Source organism: Carcharodon carcharias, chromosome 14 (genome assembly GCF_017639515.1).
Source record: "Carcharodon carcharias isolate sCarCar2 chromosome 14, sCarCar2.pri, whole genome shotgun sequence".
NCBI classification, from domain to species: Eukaryota; Metazoa; Chordata; class Chondrichthyes; order Lamniformes; family Lamnidae; genus Carcharodon; species Carcharodon carcharias.
The window spans coordinates 93,256,623-93,282,513 of record NC_054480.1 but is presented as its reverse complement, the minus strand read 5'-3'; the positions used below and the strand labels follow the sequence as shown (position 1 = coordinate 93,282,513).

General features: G+C 48.2%; 1 protein-coding gene across 1 annotated transcript in view; it reads right to left on the bottom strand.

Annotated features, from left to right (window-relative positions):
* Positions 1-25,891, bottom strand: part of LOC121286751 (tetraspanin-3-like) — a 61,540-nt gene that overhangs the window by 24,740 nt on the left and 10,909 nt on the right. Inside the window, exons 3-4 of the mRNA XM_041203783.1 lie at positions 16,110-16,184; positions 12,297-12,398 (exon numbers count right to left, since the gene is read on the bottom strand). Coding sequence (XP_041059717.1) covers positions 12,297-12,398; positions 16,110-16,184 — 177 coding nt within the window. The remainder of the gene's footprint in view (positions 1-12,296; positions 12,399-16,109; positions 16,185-25,891) is intronic.

Genomic DNA, 25,891 nt, shown 5'->3' with positions numbered 1-25,891 from the left:
CTCCGATCAGACTCACACTGAATCCAGTGTCCCACTCCGATCAGACTCACACTGAATCCAGTGTCCCACTCCGATCAGACTCACACTGAATCCAGTGTCCCACTCCGATCAGACTCACACTGAATCCAGTGTCCCACTCCGATCAGACTCACACTGAATCCAGTGTCCCACTCCGATCAGACTCACACTGAATCCAGTGTCCCACTCCGATCAGACTCACACTGAATCCAGTGTCCCACTCCGATCAGACTCACACTGAATCCAGTGTCCCACTCCGATCAGACTCACACTGAATCCAGTGTCCCACTCCGATCAGACTCACACTGAATCCAGTGTCCCACTCCGATCAGACTCACACTGAATCCAGTGTCCCACTCCGATCAGACTCACACTGAATCCAGTGTCCCACTCCGATCAGACTCACACTGAATCCAGTGTCCCACTCCGATCAGACTCACACTGAATCCAGTGTCCCACTCCGATCAGACTCACACTGAATCCAGTGTCCCACTCCGATCAGACTCACACTGAATCCAGTGTCCCACTCCGATCAGACTCACACTGAATCCAGTGTCCCACTCCGATCAGACTCACACTGAATCCAGTGTCCCACTCCGATCAGACTCACACTGAATCCAGTGTCCCACTCCGATCAGACTCGCACTGAATCCAGTGTCCCACTCCGATCAGACTCACACTGAATCCAGTGTCCCACTCCGATCAGACTCACACTGAATCCAGTGTCCCACTCCGATCAGACTCACACTGAATCCAGTGTCCCACTCCGATCAGACTCACACTGAATCCAGTGTCCCACTCCGATCAGACTCACACTGAATCCAGTGTCCCACTCCGATCAGACTCACACTGAATCCAGTGTCCCACTCCGATCAGACTCACACTGAATCCAGTGTCCCACTCCGATCAGACTCACACTGAATCCAGTGTCCCACTCCGATCAGACTCACACTGAATCCAGTGTCCCACTCCGATCAGACTCACACTGAATCCAGTGTCCCACTCCGATCAGACTCACACTGAATCCAGTGTCCCACTCCGATCAGACTCACACTGAATCCAGTGTCCCACTCCGATCAGACTCACACTGAATCCAGTGTCCCACTCCGATCAGACTCACACTGAATCCAGTGTCCCACTCCGATCAGACTCACACTGAATCCAGTGTCCCACTCCGATCAGACTCACACTGAATCCAGTGTCCCACTCCGATCAGACTCACACTGAATCCAGTGTCCCACTCCGATCAGACTCACACTGAATCCAGTGTCCCACTCCGATCAGACTCACACTGAATCCAGTGTCCCACTCCGATCAGACTCACACTGAATCCAGTGTCCCACTCCGATCAGACTCACACTGAATCCAGTGTCCCACTCCGATCAGACTCACACTGAATCCAGTGTCCCACTCCGATCAGACTCACACTGAATCCAGTGTCCCACTCCGATCAGACTCACACTGAATCCAGTGTCCCACTCCGATCAGACTCCCACTGAATCCGGTGTCCCACTCCGATCAGACTCACACTGAATCCGGTGTCCCACTCCGATCAGACTCACACTGAATCCGTGTCCCACTCCGAACAGACTCACACTGAATCCAGTGTCCCACTCCGATCAGACTCACACTGAATCCAGTGTCCCACTCCGTCAGACTCACACTGAATCCAGTGTCCCACTCCGATCAGACTCACACTGAATCCAGTGTCCACTCCGATCAGACTCACACTGAATCCAGTGTCCCACTCCGATCAGTCTCACACTGAATCCAGTGTCCCACTCCGATCAGACTCACACTGAATCCAGTGTCCCACTCCGATCAGACTCACACTGAATCCAGTGTCCCACTCCGATCAGACTCACACTGAATCCAGTGTCCCACTCCGATCAGACTCACACTGAATCCAGTGTCCCACTCCGATCAGACTCACACTGAATCCAGTGTCCCACTCCGATCAGACTCACACTGAATCCAGTGTCCCACTCCGATCAGACTCACACTGAATCCAGTGTCCCACTCCGATCAGACTCACACTGAATCCAGTGTCCCACTCCGATCAGACTCACACTGAATCCAGTGTCCCACTCCGATCAGACTCACACTGAATCCAGTGTCCACTCCGATCAGACTCACACTGAATCCAGTGTCCCACTCCGATCAGACTCACACTGAATCCAGTGTCCCACTCCGATCAGACTCACACTGAATCCAGTGTCCCACTCCGATCAGACTCACACTGAATCCAGTGTCCCACTCCGATCAGACTCACACTGAATCCAGTGTCCCACTCCGATCAGACTCACACTGAATCCAGTGTCCCACTCCGATCAGACTCACACTGAATCCAGTGCCCACTCCGATCAGACTCACACTGAATCCAGTGTCCCACTCCGATCAGACTCACACTGAATCCAGTGTCCCACTCCGACCAGACTCACACTGAATCCAGTGTCCCACTCCGACCAGACTCGCACTGAATCCAGTGTCCCACTCCGACCAGACTCACACTGAATCAGTGTCCCACTCCGACCAGACTCACACTGAATCCAGTGTCCCACTCCGACCAGACTCAGCACTGAATCCAGTGTCCCACTCCGACCAGACTCGCACTGAATCCAGTGTCCCACTCCGACCAGACTCGCACTGAATCCAGTGTCCCACTCCGACCAGACTCGCACTGAATCCAGTGTCCCACTCCGACCAGACTCGCACTGAATCCAGTGTCCCACTCCGACCAGACTCGCACTGAATCCAGTGTCCCACTCCGACCAGACTCAGCACTGAATCCAGTGTCCCACTCCGACCAGACTCGCACTGAATCCAGTGTCCCACTCCGACCAGACTCGCACTGAATCCAGTGTCCCACTCCGACCAGACTCGCACTGAATCCAGTGTCCCACTCCGACCAGACTCGCACTGAATCCAGTGTCCCACTCCGACCAGACTCGCACTGAATCCAGTGTCCCACTCCGACCAGACTCGCACTGAATCCAGTGTCCCACTCCGACCAGACTCGCACTGAATCCAGTGTCCCACTCCGACCAGACTCGCACTGAATCCAGTGTCCCACTCCGACCAGACTCGCACTGAATCCAGTGTCCCACTCCGACCAGACTCGCACTGAATCCAGTGTCCCACTCCGACCAGACTCGCACTGAATCCAGTGTCCCACTCCGACCAGACTCGCACTGAATCCAGTGTCCCACTCCGACCAGACTCGCACTGAATCCAGTGTCCCACTCCGACCAGACTCGCACTGAATCCAGTGTCCCACTCCGACCAGACTCGCACTGAATCCAGTGTCCCACTCCGACCAGACTCGCACTGAATCCAGTGTCCCACTCCGACCAGACTCGCACTGAATCCAGTGTCCCACTCCGACCAGACTCGCACTGAATCCAGTGTCCCACTCCGACCAGACTCGCACTGAATCCAGTGTCCCACTCCGACCAGACTCGCACTGAATCCAGTGTCCCACTCCGACCAGACTCGCACTGAATCCAGTGTCCCACTCCGACCAGACTCGCACTGAATCCAGTGTCCCACTCCGACCAGACTCGCACTGAATCCAGTGTCCCACTCCGACCAGACTCGCACTGAATCCAGTTGTCCCACTCCGACCAGACTCGCACTGAATCCAGTGTCCCACTCCGACCAGACTCGCACTGAATCCAGTGTCCCACTCCGACCAGACTCGCACTGAATCCAGTGTCCCACTCCGACCAGACTCGCACTGAATCCAGTGTCCCACTCCGACCAGACTCGCACTGAATCCAGTGTCCCACTCCGACCAGACTCGCACTGAATCCAGTGTCCCACTCCGACCAGACTCGCACTGAATCCAGTGTCCCACTCCGACCAGACTCGCACTGAATCCAGTGTCCCACTCCGACCAGACTCGCACTGAATCCAGTGTCCCACTCCGACCAGACTCGCACTGAATCCAGTGTCCCACTCCGACCAGACTCGCACTGAATCCAGTGTCCCACTCCGACCAGACTCGCACTGAATCCAGTGTCCCACTCCGACCAGACTCGCACTGAATCCAGTGTCCCACTCCGACCAGACTCGCACTGAATCCAGTGTCCCACTCCGACCAGACTCGCACTGAATCCAGTGTCCCACTCCGACCAGACTCGCACTGAATCCAGTGTCCCACTCCGACCAGACTCGCACTGAATCCAGTGTCCCACTCCGACCAGACTCGCACTGAATCCAGTGTCCCACTCCGACCAGACTCGCACTGAATCCAGTGTCCCACTCCGACCAGACTCGCACTGAATCCAGTGTCCCACTCCGACCAGACTCGCACTGAATCCAGTGTCCCACTCCGACCAGACTCGCACTGAATCCAGTGTCCCACTCCGACCAGACTCGCACTGAATCCAGTGTCCCACTCCGACCAGACTCGCACTGAATCCAGTGTCCCACTCCGACCAGACTCGCACTGAATCCAGTGTCCCACTCCGACCAGACTCGCACTGAATCCAGTGTCCCACTCCGACCAGACTCGCACTGAATCCAGTGTCCCACTCCGACCAGACTCGCACTGAATCCAGTGTCCCACTCCGACCAGACTCGCACTGAATCCAGTGTCCCACTCCGACCAGACTCGCACTGAATCCAGTGTCCCACTCCGACCAGACTCGCACTGAATCCAGTGTCCCACTCCGACCAGACTCGCACTGAATCCAGTGTCCCACTCCGACCAGACTCGCACTGAATCCAGTGTCCCACTCCGACCAGACTCGCACTGAATCCAGTGTCCCACTCCGACCAGACTCGCACTGAATCCAGTGTCCCACTCCGACCAGACTCGCACTGAATCCAGTGTCCCACTCCGACCAGACTCGCACTGAATCCAGTGTCCCACTCCGATCAGACTCACACTGAATCCAGTGTCCCACTCCGATCAGACTCGCACTGAATCCAGTGTCCCACTCCGATCAGACTCACACTGAATCCAGTGTCCCACTCCGACCAGACTCACACTGAATCCAGTGTCCCACTCCGATCAGACTCACACTGAATCCAGTGTCCCACTCCGATCCAGACTCACACTGAATCCAGTGTCCCACTCCGATCAGACTCACACTGAATCCAGTGTCCCACTCCGACCAGACTCACACTGAATCCAGTGTCCCACTCCGATCAGACTCACACTGAATCCAGTGTCCCACTCCGATCAGACTCACACTGAATCCAGTGTCCCACTCCGACCAGACTCACACTGAATCCAGTGTCCCACTCCGATCAGACTCACACTGAATCCAGTGTCCCACTCCGATCAGACTCACACTGAATCCAGTGTCCCACTCCGATCAGACTCACACTGAATCCAGTGTCCCACTCCGATCAGACTCACACTGAATCCAGTGTCCCACTCCGATCAGACTCACACTGAATCCAGTGTCCCACTCCGATCAGACTCACACTGAATCCAGTGTCCCACTCCGATCAGACTCACACTGAATCCAGTGTCCCACTCCGATCAGACTCACACTGAATCCAGTGTCCCACTCCGATCAGACTCACACTGAATCCAGTGTCCCACTCCGATCAGACTCACACTGAATCCAGTGTCCCACTCCGATCAGACTCACACTGAATCCAGTGTCCCACTCCGATCAGACTCACACTGAATCCAGTGTCCCACTCCGATCAGACTCACACTGAATCCAGTGTCCCACTCCGATCAGACTCACACTGAATCCAGTGTCCCACTCCGATCAGACTCACACTGAATCCAGTGTCCCACTCCGATCAGACTCACACTGAATCCAGTGTCCCACTCCGATCAGACTCACACTGAATCCAGTGTCCCACTCCGATCAGACTCACACTGAATCCAGTGTCCCACTCCGATCAGACTCACACTGAATCCAGTGTCCCACTCCGATCAGACTCACACTGAATCCAGTGTCCCACTCCGATCAGACTCACACTGAATCCAGTGTCCCACTCCGATCAGACTCACACTGAATCCAGTGTCCCACTCCGATCAGACTCACACTGAATCCAGTGTCCCACTCCGATCAGACTCACACTGAATCCAGTGTCCCACTCCGATCAGACTCACACTGAATCCAGTGTCCCACTCCGATCAGACTCACACTGAATCCAGTGTCCCACTCCGATCAGACTCACACTGAATCCAGTGTCCCACTCCGATCAGACTCACACTGAATCCAGTGTCCCACTCCGATCAGACTCACACTGAATCCAGTGTCCCACTCCGATCAGACTCACACTGAATCCAGTGTCCCACTCCGATCAGACTCACACTGAATCCAGTGTCCCACTCCGATCAGACTCACACTGAATCCAGTGTCCCACTCCGATCAGACTCACACTGAATCCAGTGTCCCACTCCGATCAGACTCACACTGAATCCAGTGTCCCACTCCGATCAGACTCACACTGAATCCAGTGTCCCACTCCGATCAGACTCACACTGAATCCAGTGTCCCACTCCGATCAGACTCACACTGAATCCAGTGTCCCACTCCGATCAGACTCACACTGAATCCAGTGTCCCACTCCGATCAGACTCACACTGAATCCAGTGTCCCACTCCGATCAGACTCACACTGAATCCAGTGTCCCACTCCGATCAGACTCACACTGAATCCAGTGTCCCACTCCGATCAGACTCACACTGAATCCAGTGTCCCACTCCGATCAGACTCACACTGAATCCAGTGTCCCACTCCGATCAGACTCACACTGAATCCAGTGTCCCACTCCGATCAGACTCACACTGAATCCTGTGTCCCACTCCGATCAGACTCACACTGAATCCTGTGTCCCACTCCGATCAGACTCACACTGAATCCTGTGTCCCACTCCGATCAGACTCACACTGAATCCTGTGTCCCACTCCGATCAGACTCACACTGAATCCAGTGTCCCACTCCGATCAGACTCACACTGAATCCAGTGTCCCACTCCGATCAGACTCACACTGAATCCAGTGTCCCACTCCGATCAGACTCACACTGAATCCAGTGTCCCACTCCGATCAGACTCACACTGAATCCAGTGTCCCACTCCGATCAGACTCACACTGAATCCAGTGTCCCACTCCGATCAGACTCACACTGAATCCAGTGTCCCACTCCGATCAGACTCACACTGAATCCAGTGTCCCACTCCGATCAGACTCACACACTGAATCCAGTGTCCCACTCCGATCAGACTCACACTGAATCCAGTGTCCCACTCCAATCAGACTCACACTGAATCCAGTGTCCCACTCCGATCAGACTCACACTGAATCCAGTGTCCCACTCCGATCAGACTCACACTGAATCCAGTGTCCCACTCCGATCAGACTCACACTGAATCCAGTGTCCCACTCCAATCAGACTCACACTGAATCCAGTGTCCCACTCCAATCAGACTCACACTGAATCCAGTGTCCCACTCCAATCAGACTCACACTGAATCCAGTGTCCCACTCCAATCAGACTCACACTGAATCCAGTGTCCCACTCCAATCAGACTCACACTGAATCCAGTGTCCCACTCCAATCAGACTCACACTGAATCCAGTGTCCCACTCCAATCAGACTCACACTGAATCCAGTGTCCCACTCCAATCAGACTCACACTGAATCCAGTGTCCCACTCCAATCAGACTCACACTGAATCCAGTGTCCCACTCCAATCAGACTCACACTGAATCCAGTGTCCCACTCCAATCAGACTCACACTGAATCCAGTGTCCCACTCCAATCAGACTCACACTGAATCCAGTGTCCCACTCCAATCAGACTCACACTGAATCCAGTGTCCCACTCCAATCAGACTCACACTGAATCCAGTGTCCCACTCCAATCAGACTCACACTGAATCCAGTGTCCCACTCCAATCAGACTCACACTGAATCCAGTGTCCCACTCCAATCAGACTCACACTGAATCCAGTGTCCCACTCCAATCAGACTCACACTGAATCCAGTGTCCCACTCCAATCAGACTCACACTGAATCCAGTGTCCCACTCCAATCAGACTCACACTGAATCCAGTGTCCCACTCCAATCAGACTCACACTGAATCCAGTGTCCCACTCCAATCAGACTCACACTGAATCCAGTGTCCCACTCCAATCAGACTCACACTGAATCCAGTGTCCCACTCCGATCAGACTCACACTGAATCCAGTGTCCCACTCCGATCAGACTCACACTGAATCCAGTGTCCCACTCCGATCAGACTCACACTGAATCCAGTGTCCCACTCCGATCAGACTCACACTGAATCCAGTGTCCCACTCCGATCAGACTCACACTGAATCCAGTGTCCCACTCCGATCAGACTCACACTGAATCCAGTGTCCCACTCCGATCAGACTCACACTGAATCCAGTGTCCCACTCCGATCAGACTCACACTGAATCCAGTGTCCCACTCCGATCAGACTCACACTGAATCCAGTGTCCCACTCCGATCAGACTCACACTGAATCCAGTGTCCCACTCCGATCAGACTCACACTGAATCCAGTGTCCCACTCCGATCAGACTCACACTGAATCCAGTGTCCCACTCCGATCAGACTCACACTGAATCCAGTGTCCCACTCCGATCAGACTCACACTGAATCCAGTGTCCCACTCCGATCAGACTCACACTGAATCCAGTGTCCCACTCCGATCAGACTCACACTGAATCCAGTGTCCCACTCCGATCAGACTCACACTGAATCCAGTGTCCCACTCCGATCAGACTCACACTGAATCCAGTGTCCCACTCCGATCAGACTCACACTGAATCCAGTGTCCCACTCCGATCAGACTCACACTGAATCCAGTGTCCCACTCCGATCAGACTCACACTGAATCCAGTGTCCCACTCCGATCAGACTCACACTGAATCCAGTGTCCCACTCCGATCAGACTCACACTGAATCCAGTGTCCCACTCCGATCAGACTCACACTGAATCCAGTGTCCCACTCCGATCAGACTCACACTGAATCCAGTGTCCCACTCCGATCAGACTCACACTGAATCCAGTGTCCCACTCCGATCAGACTCACACTGAATCCAGTGTCCCACTCCGATCAGACTCACACTGAATCCTGTGTCCCACTCCGATCAGACTCACACACTGAATCCTGTGTCCCACTCCGATCAGACTCACACACTGAATCCTGTGTCCCACTCCGATCAGACTCACACACTGAATCCAGTGTCCCACTCCGATCAGACTCACACTGAATCCAGTGTCCCACTCCGATCAGACTCACACTGAATCCAGTGTCCCACTCCGATCAGACTCACACTGAATCCTGTGTCCCACTCCGATCAGACTCACACTGAATCCTGTGTCCCACTCCGATCAGACTCACACTGAATCCTGTGTCCCACTCCGATCAGACTCACACTGAATCCTGTGTCCCACTCCGATCAGACTCACACTGAATCCTGTGTCCCACTCCAATCAGACTCACACTGAATCCAGTGTCCCACTCCGATCAGACTCACACTGAATCCAGTGTCCCACTCCGATCAGACTCACACTGAATCCAGTGTCCCACTCCGATCAGACTCACACTGAATCCAGTGTCCCACTCCGATCAGACTCACACTGAATCCAGTGTCCCACTCCAATCAGACTCACACTGAATCCAGTGTCCCACTCCAATCAGACTCACACTGAATCCAGTGTCCCACTCCAATCAGACTCACACTGAATCCAGTGTCCCACTCCAATCAGACTCACACTGAATCCAGTGTCCCACTCCAATCAGACTCACACTGAATCCAGTGTCCCACTCCAATCAGACTCACACTGAATCCAGTGTCCCACTCCAATCAGACTCACACTGAATCCAGTGTCCCACTCCAATCAGACTCACACTGAATCCAGTGTCCCACTCCAATCAGACTCACACTGAATCCAGTGTCCCACTCCAATCAGACTCACACTGAATCCAGTGTCCCACTCCAATCAGACTCACACTGAATCCAGTGTCCCACTCCAATCAGACTCACACTGAATCCAGTGTCCCACTCCAATCAGACTCACACTGAATCCAGTGTCCCACTCCAATCAGACTCACACTGAATCCAGTGTCCCACTCCAATCAGACTCACACTGAATCCAGTGTCCCACTCCAATCAGACTCACACTGAATCCAGTGTCCCACTCCAATCAGACTCACACTGAATCCAGTGTCCCACTCCAATCAGACTCACACTGAATCCAGTGTCCCACTCCAATCAGACTCACACTGAATCCAGTGTCCCACTCCAATCAGACTCACACTGAATCCAGTGTCCCACTCCAATCAGACTCACACTGAATCCAGTGTCCCACTCCAATCAGACTCACACTGAATCCAGTGTCCCACTCCAATCAGACTCACACTGAATCCAGTGTCCCACTCCAATCAGACTCACACTGAATCCAGTGTCCCACTCCAATCAGACTCACACTGAATCCAGTGTCCCACTCCAATCAGACTCACACTGAATCCAGTGTCCCACTCCAATCAGACTCACACTGAATCCAGTGTCCCACTCCAATCAGACTCACACTGAATCCAGTGTCCCACTCCAATCAGACTCACACTGAATCCAGTGTCCCACTCCAATCAGACTCACACTGAATCCAGTGTCCCACTCCAATCAGACTCACACTGAATCCAGTGTCCCACTCCAATCAGACTCACACTGAATCCAGTGTCCCACTCCAATCAGACTCACACTGAATCCAGTGTCCCACTCCAATCAGACTCACACTGAATCCAGTGTCCCACTCCAATCAGACTCACACTGAATCCAGTGTCCCACTCCAATCAGACTCACACTGAATCCAGTGTCCCACTCCAATCAGACTCACACTGAATCCAGTGTCCCACTCCAATCAGACTCACACTGAATCCAGTGTCCCACTCCAATCAGACTCACACTGAATCCAGTGTCCCACTCCAATCAGACTCACACTGAATCCAGTGTCCCACTCCAATCAGACTCACACTGAATCCAGTGTCCCACTCCAATCAGACTCACACTGAATCCAGTGTCCCACTCCAATCAGACTCACACTGAATCCAGTGTCCCACTCCAATCAGACTCACACTGAATCCAGTGTCCCACTCCAATCAGACTCACACTGAATCCAGTGTCCCACTCCAATCAGACTCACACTGAATCCAGTGTCCCACTCCAATCAGACTCACACTGAATCCAGTGTCCCACTCCAATCAGACTCACACTGAATCCAGTGTCCCACTCCAATCAGACTCACACTGAATCCAGTGTCCCACTCCAATCAGACTCACACTGAATCCAGTGTCCCACTCCAATCAGACTCACACTGAATCCAGTGTCCCACTCCAATCAGACTCACACTGAATCCAGTGTCCCACTCCAATCAGACTCACACTGAATCCAGTGTCCCACTCCAATCAGACTCACACTGAATCCAGTGTCCCACTCCAATCAGACTCACACTGAATCCAGTGTCCCACTCCAATCAGACTCACACTGAATCCAGTGTCCCACTCCAATCAGACTCACACTGAATCCAGTGTCCCACTCCAATCAGACTCACACTGAATCCAGTGTCCCACTCCAATCAGACTCACACTGAATCCAGTGTCCCACTCCAATCAGACTCACACTGAATCCAGTGTCCCACTCCAATCAGACTCACACTGAATCCAGTGTCCCACTCCAATCAGACTCACACTGAATCCAGTGTCCCACTCCAATCAGACTCACACTGAATCCAGTGTCCCACTCCAATCAGACTCACACTGAATCCAGTGTCCCACTCCAATCAGACTCACACTGAATCCAGTGTCCCACTCCAATCAGACTCACACTGAATCCAGTGTCCCACTCCAATCAGACTCACACTGAATCCAGTGTCCCACTCCAATCAGACTCACACTGAATCCAGTGTCCCACTCCAATCAGACTCACACTGAATCCAGTGTCCCACTCCAATCAGACTCACACTGAATCCAGTGTCCCACTCCAATCAGACTCACACTGAATCCAGTGTCCCACTCCAATCAGACTCACACTGAATCCAGTGTCCCACTCCGATCAGACTCACACACTGAATCCTGTGTCCAGCTCTGACCAGACTCACACACTGAATGCAGTGTCCAGCTCTGATCAGACTCACACACTGAATCCTGTGTCCAGTTCTGATCAGAGTACACTCTATGACAGGAGTCTATCTGTGTGAGCTGTCTGTCAATGTTGGGTCCTGGAGTCTGTCTCTCTGGCAGAGATTTGCATTGATATAGGGCCACACCTTTTCCTGCAGTTGGTCCACTGCCCTACTGTTGATCATGGAATCATTGCCGTTATAGTTCCTGAAGATCTCATTAAAACTATTCAGGTCAGCAGACTCTACCTGGCAAAAAGGAAGAGGACAGGAAATTAAGCAGCTGGAAACTCGTTGTACAGAGAGAGACACCTAGAATGAAAAGGAAGAGAGCTTGGAATTGTTCTTTCACAATTTCAGGATGTCCCAAAGTGCTTTAGAGTAAATTTACAATTTTTGAAGAGAAAAGCAAAGTACTGCATAATCCAGAAATCTGTGCTAAAAACAGAAAATACTCAGCAGATCAGACAGCATCTGCAGAGATAGAAACAGGGTTAACGCTTCAGGTTGATGATGTTTCATCAGTAATTTTGAAGTGTAGTCACTACTGAATTGCCAGCCAATGTGCACAGCAACATCCCACAATGATAATAATCAAATTATTTGTATTAGTTGATGGTTGAGGGATAAATATTGGCCAGGGAGAACTCAACTATTTTTCTTCTAATAATAGCATAGAATATGTTACATTACCTCTAGTTTTACATATTACCTGAAAGAAAGCACCTCTGACAGTGCAGTGCTCCCTCAGCAGTGAAAGGATCAAACTAAATGCTCTGTATCTCAATGCACAAAGCATTCAAAACAAAATAGATGAATTTAGAGCACACATAGAAATAAATATGATAAAACCACTTGTCTTGATTCCATCTCTGCAACATTGAAACCAACATCCACATACTTTACCAGCTCAAGGCTCAACTTCTGCTACTATGCTAACCAGCCTCCTTACCTTAATCCTCCATAAACTTCAACTCATTCAACACATACCACTACGCTTATCCTCATCTGTACATGGCTGCAGGAGGACATGAATTGGGACCTGAATATTGAAGGGTACAGGACATTTAGGAAGGATATGAAGTGAAGAAAAGGTGAAGGCATGGCTCTGTTAGTTGATGATGGTGTTAGCACAATAGAGAGGGATGACCTAAGTTCAGGAAACCAGGATGTGGAAAATGGTAAAGGCAAAATGTTAATTGTGGGAGTGGTGTACAGGTCCCCTAACAGTAACCACATGGTAGGGCGGGGTATAAAGGAATAAATAGTAGGAACTTGTCAGAAAGACACAGCGTTAATCATGGGAGATTTTAACCTACATATAGGCTGGAAAAGTCAGGTGGCCAAAGGTAGCATCGGTAAAGAGTTCAAAGAATGTTCTTGGGATAGCTTCTTAGAACAGCACATTCTGGAGCCAACCAGAGAGCAGGCTATACAAGGTCTGTATTGTGCAACAAGGTGGGCTTAATTAATGATCTCATAGTGAAGGCGCCCCTAGGTAGCAGCCCATAGGATAGTATGATTGAATTTTTACACTCAGTTTGAGGGAGAGCGGAGTGGGTCCGAGACCATATTTTTGAACTTAAATAAAAGCAATTATGAGGGCATGAAAGCAGAGCTGGCTAAAGTGAATTGACAAATTAGGTTAAGACATAAATCAATGGAGATGCAGCGGCTAACATTTAAGGGGATATTTCAGAATACACAGAATAGATACATTCCAACGAGTACGAAAAAGTCTTACTTTTGGTTAACTAGAAAGTTTAAAGATAGTATCAAACTTAAAGAAAAAGCATATAATTGTGCAAGGACAGGTGGAAGGTCACAAGATTGGACAGAATATAAGGAAAGCAAAGGATGGCTAAAAGATTACTAAGGAGGGAAAAATTAGAGAATGAGAGAAAGCTAGCCAGAAATATAAAAACAGATAGTAAGAGTTTCTATAAATATTTTAAGAAAACATGGGTTAACAAAGTGAGTGCTGGTCCTATAGAAAGTGAGTATAGAGAATTGATAATGGAAAACAAGGAGATGACAGATAACAGGTATTTTGCATTAGTTTTCACTATAGAGGATACAAGTAACATCCCAGAAGCAGCTATAAATTAGGAAATGGAAGGGAGGGAGGAACTCAGGAAAATTACAATCACCAGAGCAGTGGCATTGAGCAAATTGTTGGAGCTGCGGGCTGACAAGTGCCTGGGTCCTGATAGACTTTGTCCTAGGATCTTGAAACAAGTGGCTAGTGAGATAGTTGATATATCGGTTTTAATTTTCCACAATTCCCTAGATTCAGGGAATGTCCCTTTAGATTGGAAGGTAGCAAATGTAACTCCACTATTCAAAAAAGGAGGGAAACAGAGAGTGGGAAACTACAAGACAGCTGAACATCTATCACAGAGAAAATATTAGAAACTATATGCAGAGTGCAAGTTCAAGGTAATTAGGCAGAGTCAACATGGTTTTGTGAAAGAAAAATCATGTTTAACCAACTTATTGGCGCTTTTTGAGTAAATAACATGCACTGTGGATAAAGGGGAACCGGTGGATGTAATGTACTTAGATGTCCAGAAGACATTTGATAAAGTGCCACGTCTAAGGTTATTGCATAAAATAAAAACTCATGATATAGGGATAACATATTGGCATGGACAGAAGATTGCCTAGCTAACAGGAAGCAGAGAATAGGCATAAATGGGTCTTTTTCAGGTTGACAAGGTGCAATGAGGGGGTTGCCACCAGGGACCAGTGCTGGGATCTCAACTGTTTACAATTTATATAAATGACTTTAATGAAGCGATGGATGGGATGATTGTGAAATTTGCTGATGACACAAAGATAAATAGGAAAGTAAGTTGTGAAGAGGACATAAGAAGGCTACAAAAAGATATAAAAAGGTTAAGTGAGTGGGAAAAGATCTGGCAAAAGAGAGTATAATGTGGGAAAATGTGAAATTGGCCATTTTGGCAGGAAGAACAAAAGAGAAACTTATTATCTAAATGGTGAGAGGTTGCAGAGCTCTGAGATACAGAGGGACCTGGGTGTCTTAGTGCATGAATCACAAAAGGCTAGTATGCAGGTACAGCAAGTAATTAGGAAAGCTAATAGAATGTTATCACTTATTGCGAGGGGAATGGAGTACAAAAGTAGGGAGGTTATGCTTCAGTTATACAGAGCACTAGAGAGTCCACATCTGGAGTACTGTGTGCAATGTTAGTCTCCTTATTTAAGGAAGGATGTAAATGCAGTGGAAACAGTTCAGAGAACGTTTACCAGACTAATACCTGGAATGAGATTGCTGTCTTATGCGGAAAGGTTGGACACGCTAGGCTTGTATCCACTGGAGTTTAGAAGAGTAAGAGGCGACTTGATTGAAACATATACGGTCCTGAGGGGTCTTGACAGGGTGGATGTGGAGAGGATGTTTCCTCTTGTGAGAGAATCTAGAACTAGGAGTCATTTTTAAAAATAAGGGGTCGCCCATTTAAAACAGAGATGAGGTGAAATATTTTCACTCAGAGGGTCGCCAGTCTTTGGAATTTTCTTCCTGAAAAGGTGGCAGAAGCAGAGTCTTTGAATATTTTTAAGGCAGAGGTGGATAGAATCTTGGTAAGCAAGGGGGTGATAGGCTATCGGGGGTAGGTGGGATGCAGATTTGAGGTTACTTTCAGATTAGCCATGATCTTATTGAACGGAGGAGCAGGCTCGAGGGGCCAAATGGCCCTTGTTTGTATTGTGGGCTCAAGACTTTGGAATGGAATTCATACTCACAATCTTATGACTCACTGGCAAAAGTGCAACCAGGAGGCCAAAGCTGACATTTTGCTTTGCTGGACACTCACGCCCAGTAGAAATATAGCTCAGGTTATCATGGCAGCCTTTAATCACAGAGGAGACAGATTCTACAGTGACCTATCTAGGGTGATGACATAAGAGTATTGAAAAAAACACCATACTCACTCGAACACTGTTGATGTATCCGAGGGTGCCTGTAGTAACCTCCAGACTAAACAGAATCAGGACCAAGTAGAGGAACTGTGAAAGGAAGAGGAAAGGGTGAGAGAGTCAGGTTTACTTTTCAAATAGAAGCAACCACATTGAGCATTGAATTAATAGCCCTGAGCCAAAAATAAACAGCCTCTACCCCACTTCCCTTTCCACACAGTCCAGTTCCCCTCAGTTCTTTTTTGTAATCTCTCTCTCTTTGATTGTAATTATTCCTGCCAGGAGATCTGCTGTCATCATATGTTGCACTCTGTGATGTTTGTCATCCAGCTACACCTAAGTCAACCCCTCTTTCTGCTGCTCTCCACTTTGTTCTTTAGGAGAGATCGCTGTAGTTTTTCAGCTCTGATCAAATGGCCAAAATACTGACATTTTCTTTTCTGGATGTCACTTTTTAGGGTTCTTTTTATTCTTGCCATTTCAAACACCTCTTCATTTGTCTTATGATCTGTATATGGAGTGTGTAGCATATGTCTTAGTACCCACCCTTCAAAGGTCTTGATTTTTTTCCACAGATCTTTATTTATTGTCCAGGTTTCTGAGGCAAACAGGAAAGTGGAGAGAATGGAGCATCTTATGAGTTTTTTTCCTTGTTACAAGTTTGAGTTTGTGTTGGATCCAGTGCCCTTGGTTTGCTGGGGCTAAAGGATCCAGGTTTTATGCTTATTTCAGGGTGTCAGTTGGTACAGAGACAGGGAACATCAGGAGATCGTTGTTAGAATAAATGCATGCTGTTTATTTACAAACTAAGCTCTGCAGTTACACCTGTGTGATCACAACTTAAAACTCTGTCTTCACTCATCAGTGACTAACTCAAGACTCTCTCACATAGAGGTAAGGCGGTCTACTCTGCTATTCGATATTAAGATCATGTGACCTTTACATTACAATACTTGTCTTAAAGGTATATTACATATCAGATTACTACATCCCCTTTACTGAAAAATACATTTTACAATTTTTCAATATATCAAGTTATTGATACAGATCAATTATTTACAAAGTCAGTCTCTCTGGGGGTTTCCTTATGCATGTAGAACGTCTCAGCTCTACAGCTTCTGAAGTTTGCTTTGGAATCTCCCTTACTGAAGTCGTCTGAACATCTGGTTCTACAGTAGGTACCTGTAAATTTGTTTCTTTGATTCCTTCAGATACAGTCAGCCCTTCAAATACATTTATACTTGGTTGAGTTCTTTCAAAAGGAAATGTTGATTCAGTCTCGAACATTGGTGGAATCGCTTCTGAATATTTGGTTTCTCCAATTCATATGTGATCCACATGTCTTCTTACAATTGAATCTCCAACTTCCACGTGACAGGAAAGAGGTCCCATTACAGCACTTATTTCACCAAACAACCATGCTGGTCCTTCTCTAAAATTTTTCACAAATACCATCTCTCTTCCATTCTGTCCCAACTGTGACAATCATGTCCCATTTTCTGATTTTCCTGACTTCTTCCCCCCAAGTTTGGCATGATTAGGCTCAGTCTCGACTAGAGATGATGCTTCATCAAGAAAACACCTGTTTTCAACTGAGGGGTGGCTCTACAATGGAAAATAAGGAAAATAAATCATGCTAATTTAGTCACTATTGAATCTCCAGGTAATTCCTTCATACCAGATTTGAATGTCTGTACTGCTGTCTTGGTGAGTCCATTTGAAGAAGGGTGGTATGGAGATGTTTTTGCATGAACAATACCATTGAGGCTTGTAAATCGGTTAAATTCAGCACATTAAATATTGTTCCATTATCTGATACTAGCACTCCAGGTAATCCATTTATAGCAAAACTTTGTCGTAGCTTGTCTATTGTCGCTGAAGATGTGGGTGACCTCACTTCGTATATATCCATCCATTTTGAATGAGCGTCTATGACAAGGAGAAACACTGTTCCCATAAAAGGTCCCACATGGGCGATGTGTACTCGCACCTGGCCATTCCCAGGGGTGTAACGATGCTGTTGCAGGTAATTTTTGCACTTGTTGACACTGCATACAACTTCTCACTAAGGTTTCTATTTCTCCATCCATTCCCCACCACCACATATAGCTACGTGCTATTGCCTTCATTTTGGAAATTCCGGGATGTGAACTGTGAAGTTCAGGTGATAATGGCTTTCGTTCTTTTGGAGGAACAATCAGTCGAGCCCCCCCACAATAAAATACCTTCTTGGTTGGTTATCTCGTATCTTATCTTGAAATACGGTTTCATTTCATCAGACCCTTGTGCTTGTGACCAACCATAAAGAACTTGATTTCTCACTTTGAATAAGACTGGGTCTCGGTTCATCCAATCTTTAATTTGTTTAGCACATATCGGTGATGAGTGCAGGAAGTTCAATAACAAAACGTATTCCTGAGGAATTGGAACATACTCATCTTTTACTTGCAAGGGTGGAGTGCATCTGCATTTGCAATTTGACTTCCGGGTCTTTGAACAAAAATACTCATATGCTGTCAAGATTAATGCCCATCTTTGTACTCTTGCTGAGGCTATAGAGGGTGTAGCCTTGTTTTCACCAAATAGTACCAATAATGGCTTGTGGTCTGTTATGATAGTAAAATGACGATCATGTACATATTGATGGAACTTTTTAACACTGAAAATGATTGCCAGACCTTTTTTTTCAATTTGTGAGTACTTTTTCTCTGCTGTACTAAGGTTTCTCGACACATACCCTATAGGTTGTTCTGATCCATCATCCATTCGACGGGAAAGCACTGCTCCCACTCCACAAGGTGATGTGTCACACGTTAATATCAACTTTTTCTTTGGATCAAAATGTACAAGAAGTGTAGGAGATTACAGTAACTGTTTCACTTTTGTGAAAGCTTCTTCTTGTGGTGTTTGCCATGACCATTTCTGGTTTCTCTTGAGCAAGTAATACAGTGGAGCCAGTTCTGTTGACAAAGCAGGCAAGAAATGTCCATAGTAATTGATCATCCCCAAGAATGATTTCAGTTTGGATGTATTCTTTGGTGCTGGGGCTTCTTTCACGGCTTTCACTTATTCTTTAACTGGATGTAGGCCTTGTGAATCTACCATGTGACTTAGGTAAGTTACCACTTTTGCCTGGAATGTGCACTTTTCCTTTTTCAATCTCACTTCAACTTGTGAAAAACATTTCAGAACTTGTTCCAAGTTCATCAAATGTTCCTTTTCAGTGAGTCTAGTCACGAGAACATCATCCAAATAGAAACACAGAAACAGAAAAAAATAGGAGGAGTAGACCATTTGGCCCTTCGAGTCTGCTCCGCCATTCATTATGCTCATGGCTGATCATCCAATTCAATAGCCTGCTTCCGCCTTCTCCCCATATCCTTTGATCCCTTTCGCCCCAAGAGCTATATCTTCTTGAAAACATATAATGCTTTGGCCTCAACTACTTTCTGTGGTAGCAAATTCCGCAGGCTTACCACTCTCTGGGTGAAGAAATATCTCCTCATCTCAGTCCTAATCTACCCTGTATCCTCAGACTGTGGCCCTTGGTCCTGGACTCCCCCTCCATCGGGAACATCCTTCCTGCATCTACCCTGTCTAGTCCTGTTAGAATTATATAGGTTTCTATGAGATCCTCCCTCATTCTTCTGAACTCCAGCGAATATAATCCTAACCGACTCAATCTCTCCTCAAATGTCAGTCCTGCCATCCCAGGAATGAGTCTGGTAAACCTTCACTGCACTCCCTCTTTAGCAAGTACATCCTTCCTCAAATAAGGAGACCAAAACTGCACACAATATTCCGGGTCTGGTCTCACCAAGGCCCTGTATAATTGCAGAAAGATATCCCTGCTCCTGGACTCGAATCCTCTTGCTATGAAGGCCAACCTTCTTTACTACCTGCTGCACCTGCATGCTTACCTTCAGCGACAGGTGTACAAGGACACCCAAGTCTCATTGCGCATTCCCCTCTCTCAATTTATAGCCATTCAGATAATAACCTGCCTTCCTGTTTTTGCTACCAAAGTGGATAGCCTCCCATTTAGCCACATTATACTGCATCTGCCATGCATTTGCCCACTCACTGTCCAAATCACTCTAAAGCATCTCTGCATCCTCCTCACAGCTCACCCTCCCACCTAGCTTTGTGTCATCTGCAAATTTGGAGATATTACATTTAGTTCCCTCATCTAAATCATTAATATATATTGTGAACAGCTGAGGTCCCAGCACCGATCCCTGTGGTAACCCAGTAGTCACTACCTGCCATTCGGAAAAAGACCCATTTATTCCTACTTTTTGTTTCCTGTCTTCCAACCAGTTTTCTATTCATTTCAATACACTACCAATGCCATGCACTTTAATTTTACACGCTAATCTCTTACGTGGGACTTTGTCGAAAGCCTTCTGAAAGTCCAAATAAACCACATCCACTGGCTCCCCCTCATCAACTCTACTAGTTGCATCCTCGAAAAATTCCAGTAGATTTGTCAAGCACGATTTCCCTTTTGTAAATGCATGCTGACTCTGTCTGATTCTGCCACCTGTTTTCCACGTGCTCAGCTATTAAATCTTCTAAAATGGACTCTAGAATTTTCCCCACTACCGACGTTAGGCTGACTGGTCTACAATTCCCTGTTTTCTCTCTACCTCCTTTTTTAAATAGTGGGGTTACATTAGCTACTCTCCAATCTGTAAGATCTGTTCCAGTGTCTATAGAATCTCGGAAGATGACCACCAATGCATCCATTATATCTAGGGCCACTTACTTAAGTACTCTGGGATGTAGATTATCAGGCCCTGGGGATTTATTGGCCTTCAATCCCATCAATTTCTCCAACACCATTTCCCTACTAACACTGATTCCTTTCAGTTCCTTCCTCTCACTAACCCCTGCATTCCCCAACATTTCTGTTATATTATTTGTGTCCTCCTTTGTGAAGACAGAACCAAAGTATGTACTTAGTTGGTCAGCCATTTCTTTGTTCCCCATTATAAATTCTCCTGATTCTGACTGTAAGGGACCTACATTTGTCTTCACCAATCTTTTTCTCTTCACATACCTATGGAAACTTTTACAGTCAGTTTTTATGCTCACCACAAGCTTACTCTCGAACTCTATTTTCCCCTGAATTCTAAACTGCTCCCAATCCTCAGGTCTGTTATTTTTTCTGGCCAATTTGTAAGCCTCTTTCTTGCATCTAATACTACCTCTAATTTCCCTTGTAAGCCATGGTTTGGCCACCTTTCCTGTTTTACTTTTGCGCCAGACAGGAATAAACAATTGTTACAGTTCACCCATGCGCTCTTTGAACGTTTGCCATTGACTATCCACCGTCATCCCTTTAAGTAACGTTTCCCAATCCATCAAAGCCAACTCGCATCGCATACCATCGCAGTTTCCTTAATTAAGATTCAATACCCTAGTCTCAGAATCAACTACGTCACTCTCCATCTTGATGAAGAATTCTATCATAATATGGTCGCTCATCCCCAAGGGGCCTCGCACAACTAGATTGCCAATTATTCCTTACTCATTACACAATACCCAGTCTAGGGTGGCCTGTTCTCTAGTTGGTTCCTCAATGTATTGGTCCAGAAAACCATCCCGTATACACTCCAGGAATTCCTCCTCTACAATATTGTTACTAATTTGATTTGCCCAATCTATATGCAGATTAAAGTCACCCATAATTATAGATGTTCCTTTATTGCATGTGTTTCTAATTTCCTGTTTAATGCTATTCCCAACATCACCAGTACAATTTGGGGGACTATATACAATCCCAACTAATGTTTTTTGCCCCTTGGTGTTTCTCAGCTCTACCCATACGGATTCCACATCGTCAGAGCTAATATCTTTCCCCACTATTACGTTAATTTCCTCTTTAACCAGTAATGCACTCCACCGCCTTTTCCTTTTTGTCTGTCCTTCCTAAATACTGAATACCACGGGATGTTCAGTTCCCATCCCTGGTCACCCTGCAGCCATGTCTCCGTAATCCTGACTGTATCATACCTGCTTACATCTATTTGCGTGGTTAATTCATCCACTTTATTGCCAATGCTCCTCGTATTAAGGCACAAAGCCTTAAGGCTTGACTTTTTAACATTACTTGTCCCATTCCCACTATTTTTCACTGAGGCCCTGTTTGATTCTTGCCCTTGATTTCTCTGCCTATCACTTTTCTTATTCTCCTTTCTGTCTTTTGTTCTGGTCCTTGATTCCCCCTCTTCTGACTCCTTGCATTAGCTCCCATCCCCCTAGTTTAAACCCTCCCCAACCACTCAAGCAAATATTCCCCCTTGGACATCAGTCCCAGTCCTGCCCAGGTGTAACCCGTCCAGTTTGTGCTGGTCCAACCTCCCCCAGAGTGTCCCAATGTCCCAGGAATCTGAAACCCTCCTCCTCACACCATCTCTTCAGCCACGTATTCATCCGATATATCCTGTTATTTACACTCTGACTAGCACGTAATCCTGAGATCACTACCTTTGAAGTCCTACTTTTCAACTTACTTCCTAACTCCCTATATTCTGCTTTTAGAAACTCATTCCTTTTTTTTACCTATGTTGTTTGTACCAATGTGTACCACGTCCACTGACTGTTCACCCTCCCCCTTCAGAATGTCCTGTAGCTGCTCTGAGACATCCTTGACCCTAGCACCAGGGAAGCAACATACCATCCTGGAGTCTCGTTTGCGGCTACAGAAATCCTTCCTGTAGTTAGGCGACCAGAACTACACACAACACTCCAAAGTTGGCCTCACCAATGTCTTATACAACCTCACCATAACATCCCAACTCCTATACTCAATACTTTGATTTATCAAGGCCAGTATGCCAAAAGCTTTCTTTACAACCTTGTCTACCTGTGACGCCACTTTCAGGGAACTATGTATCTGACCTCCCAGATCCCTTTGTTCCTCCGCACTCCTCAGTGCCCTACCATTTACTGTGTATGTCCTACGTTGGTTTGACCTTCCAAAATGTAACACCTCACACTTTTCCGCATTAAATTCCATCTGTCATTTTCTGGCCCATTTTTCCAGTTGGTCCAGATCTCTCTGCAAGCTTTGAAAGCTTTCCTCGCTGTCCACAACACCTCCAATCCTCGTGTCATCAGCAAACTTGCTGATCCAATTCACCACATTATCATCCAAATCATTGATATAGACAACAAACAACAATGGTCCCAGCACAGATCCCTGAGGCACACCACTAGTCACAGACCTCCAGTCTGAGAAGCAATCATCCACTACCACTCTCTGTCTTCTCCCACACAGCCAATTTTGAATCCAGTTTACAACCTCTCCAAGGATACCAAGTGTCTGAACCTTCTGAACTAACTTTTTAAACAGGGTTTATACAGACTCTGCTTGCAGTTAATTAGATAACTGGCTTAAACAGGTTTTCAGAGGCTAGATCTGAGTCTAGAGTATAAAAACAGGCCATTTTACAATGCCGACTTTGTCTGCACTGGAGTGCTGCTCTGGGCTGCAGCAGAGTGCTTAAGTTTGGAGTTTGGCTACAGAGGGAGGAGGGAACGAGGTGATCCTTTGAGTGCCGTGAGTATGGTTGGGTAAGTATTTATTACTTTTATCGCTTATAATTTTTGAGGTCTTATTTTGTGGTTCATCATTTGTAACAACAAAGAGCAGGGAAGAAGGGCCCTAGAGTAATTGATATTATTTGATATGAAGTATCTTCCAAAAGGTTTAATTTAATTTAAAGGGGTAAGTCATGGCAGGAGAGCTCAAAGCTGTGGTGTGCTCCTCCTGCTCTATGTGAGAAGCCGGGAATATTTCCAGTGCGCGGGGCTAACATGTGTGCAGCATGTCTCCAGCTGCAGCTCCTGGAAGCCTGAGTTTTGGAGCTGGAGCGGATGCTGGAGACACTGTGGAGCATCCTATGGAGAGTATCGTGGATAGCACATGTGAAGAGGTGGTCAGAGAAGATCTACTAGGATGTTGCCGGGTCTTAAGGAGTTGAGTTACAGGGAAAGATTAAACAGGTTAGGACTTTATTCCTTGGAGCGTAGAAGAATGAGGGGAGATATGATAGAAGTTTACAAAATGATGAGGGGTATAGACAGAGTAAATGCGATAGGCTCTTTCTACTTAGATTAGGAGGCTAAACGTAGAGGTATCGCTGCAGGGTCTGAAGGCGGAAAGTCGCCACCTGTGTGCGTAGGCACACTAGGCCTGAACTTCCTCCCTAAGAGAGAGACTCAGAACCTCGGAGCGACCCTGCAATCTGACGTCCAGAAGAAGTCGACTAACAATCTCTGGAGTCTTGTGACAAAGTCCGGGGGAGGGGTCAAAGTGACCAGCCGATACCACAACATGGCGGCGATCAGCTGGTTTATGACCAGAACTCGACCTCGGTAAGATAGCACTCGGAGCAGTCCTGTCCAGCGCCGCAGGCGAGCGGTGACTTTCGTCTCCAGTTCCTGCCAGTTTGCCGGCCAGGATTCCTCAGCGGGGCAGAGATGGACCCCCAGGTAGAGGAGGCTGGTCCTGCTCCAGGTGAAAGGCCTGAGCTCCTCGGGTAGGGGATCCATCTGCCACTGACCGACCAGGAGTCCAGAACATTTACCCCAGTTGATCCTGGCAGAAGAAGCGGCAGAGTAGACCTCCTGGCACTCGCGCATCCTCCGCAGGTCAGCCGGGTCACTAAACATAAGGAGCACGTCATCGGCGTAAGCCGAAAGGACCACCCCGATGCCCGGCCCGCGCAGAACCAATCCCGACAACCTCCTCCGCAAGAGGCGCAGGAAAGGCTCCACGCAAATAGAATACAACTGGCCAGACAGGGGGCAGCCCTGACGTACCCCTCTCCCAAAGCGAAGGGGCGCCGTCAGGGACCCGTTAACCTTCACTAGACACTCCGCGGCGGTGTACAGAAGTCGGATCCGGGCGACAAAATGCATCCCGAACCCGAAAGCTCGCAGAGTTCCGAGTAAGTATTCGTGATCTACCCTGTCGAACGCCTTCTCCTGATCGAGAGACAGGAAGGCGCTCGACAGACCAGCCCTCTGGGAATGGTGGATGATGTCCCGGACCAGATGGATGTTATCATAAATGCTTCGGTCCGGGACGGTGTAGGACTGGTCAGGGTGGATCATGTGGTCCAGCACGGTGCCGAGCCGAGAAGACAAGGCTCGGGCAAGGATTTTGTAGTCCGTGCTGAGGAGGGAGACCGGGCGCCAGTTTTTAAGAAGGCGGAGATCCCCCTTCTTCGGCAGCAGGGCAATCACGGCCCTGCGCCACGAAAGGGGCATCTCCCCGGTAGCAATGCTCTCCCCCAGGACCCCCGCGAAGTCGCTCCCCAAGACGTCCCAGAACGCCCTGAAGAACTCCACGGTCAGCCCGTCTAGTCCCGGGGTTTTGCCCCTAGAAAGACCGTCGAGTGCGCCGGTCAGCTCCCCCAGACTTATAGGGGAGTCGAGCTTTCCGGCGCACTCCAGGCCGACCTGCGGCAGGTCCTCCCACAAAACTCTGCAATCTTCCTCACTGGACGGATCCGGAGAGAAAAGGGCAGTGTAGTAATCTCGGGCAATGGCCCTGATGCCCTCCGGATCCGAGATAAGGGATCCGTCGTCGGCCAGCAGCGTAAAGAGCTGCTTACGGACCCCGTGCCTTTTTTCCAGTGAGTAGAAGAAGGGAGAGCCACGGTCCATCTCCTTAAGGAAACAGATCCGCGACCTCACGAACGCGCCCCGAGACCCGACCAGTTGCAGGTCCCGCAGCGCGCCCTTCTTCTCATCGTACACCGACCGCAGGGCCGGGTCCGCGT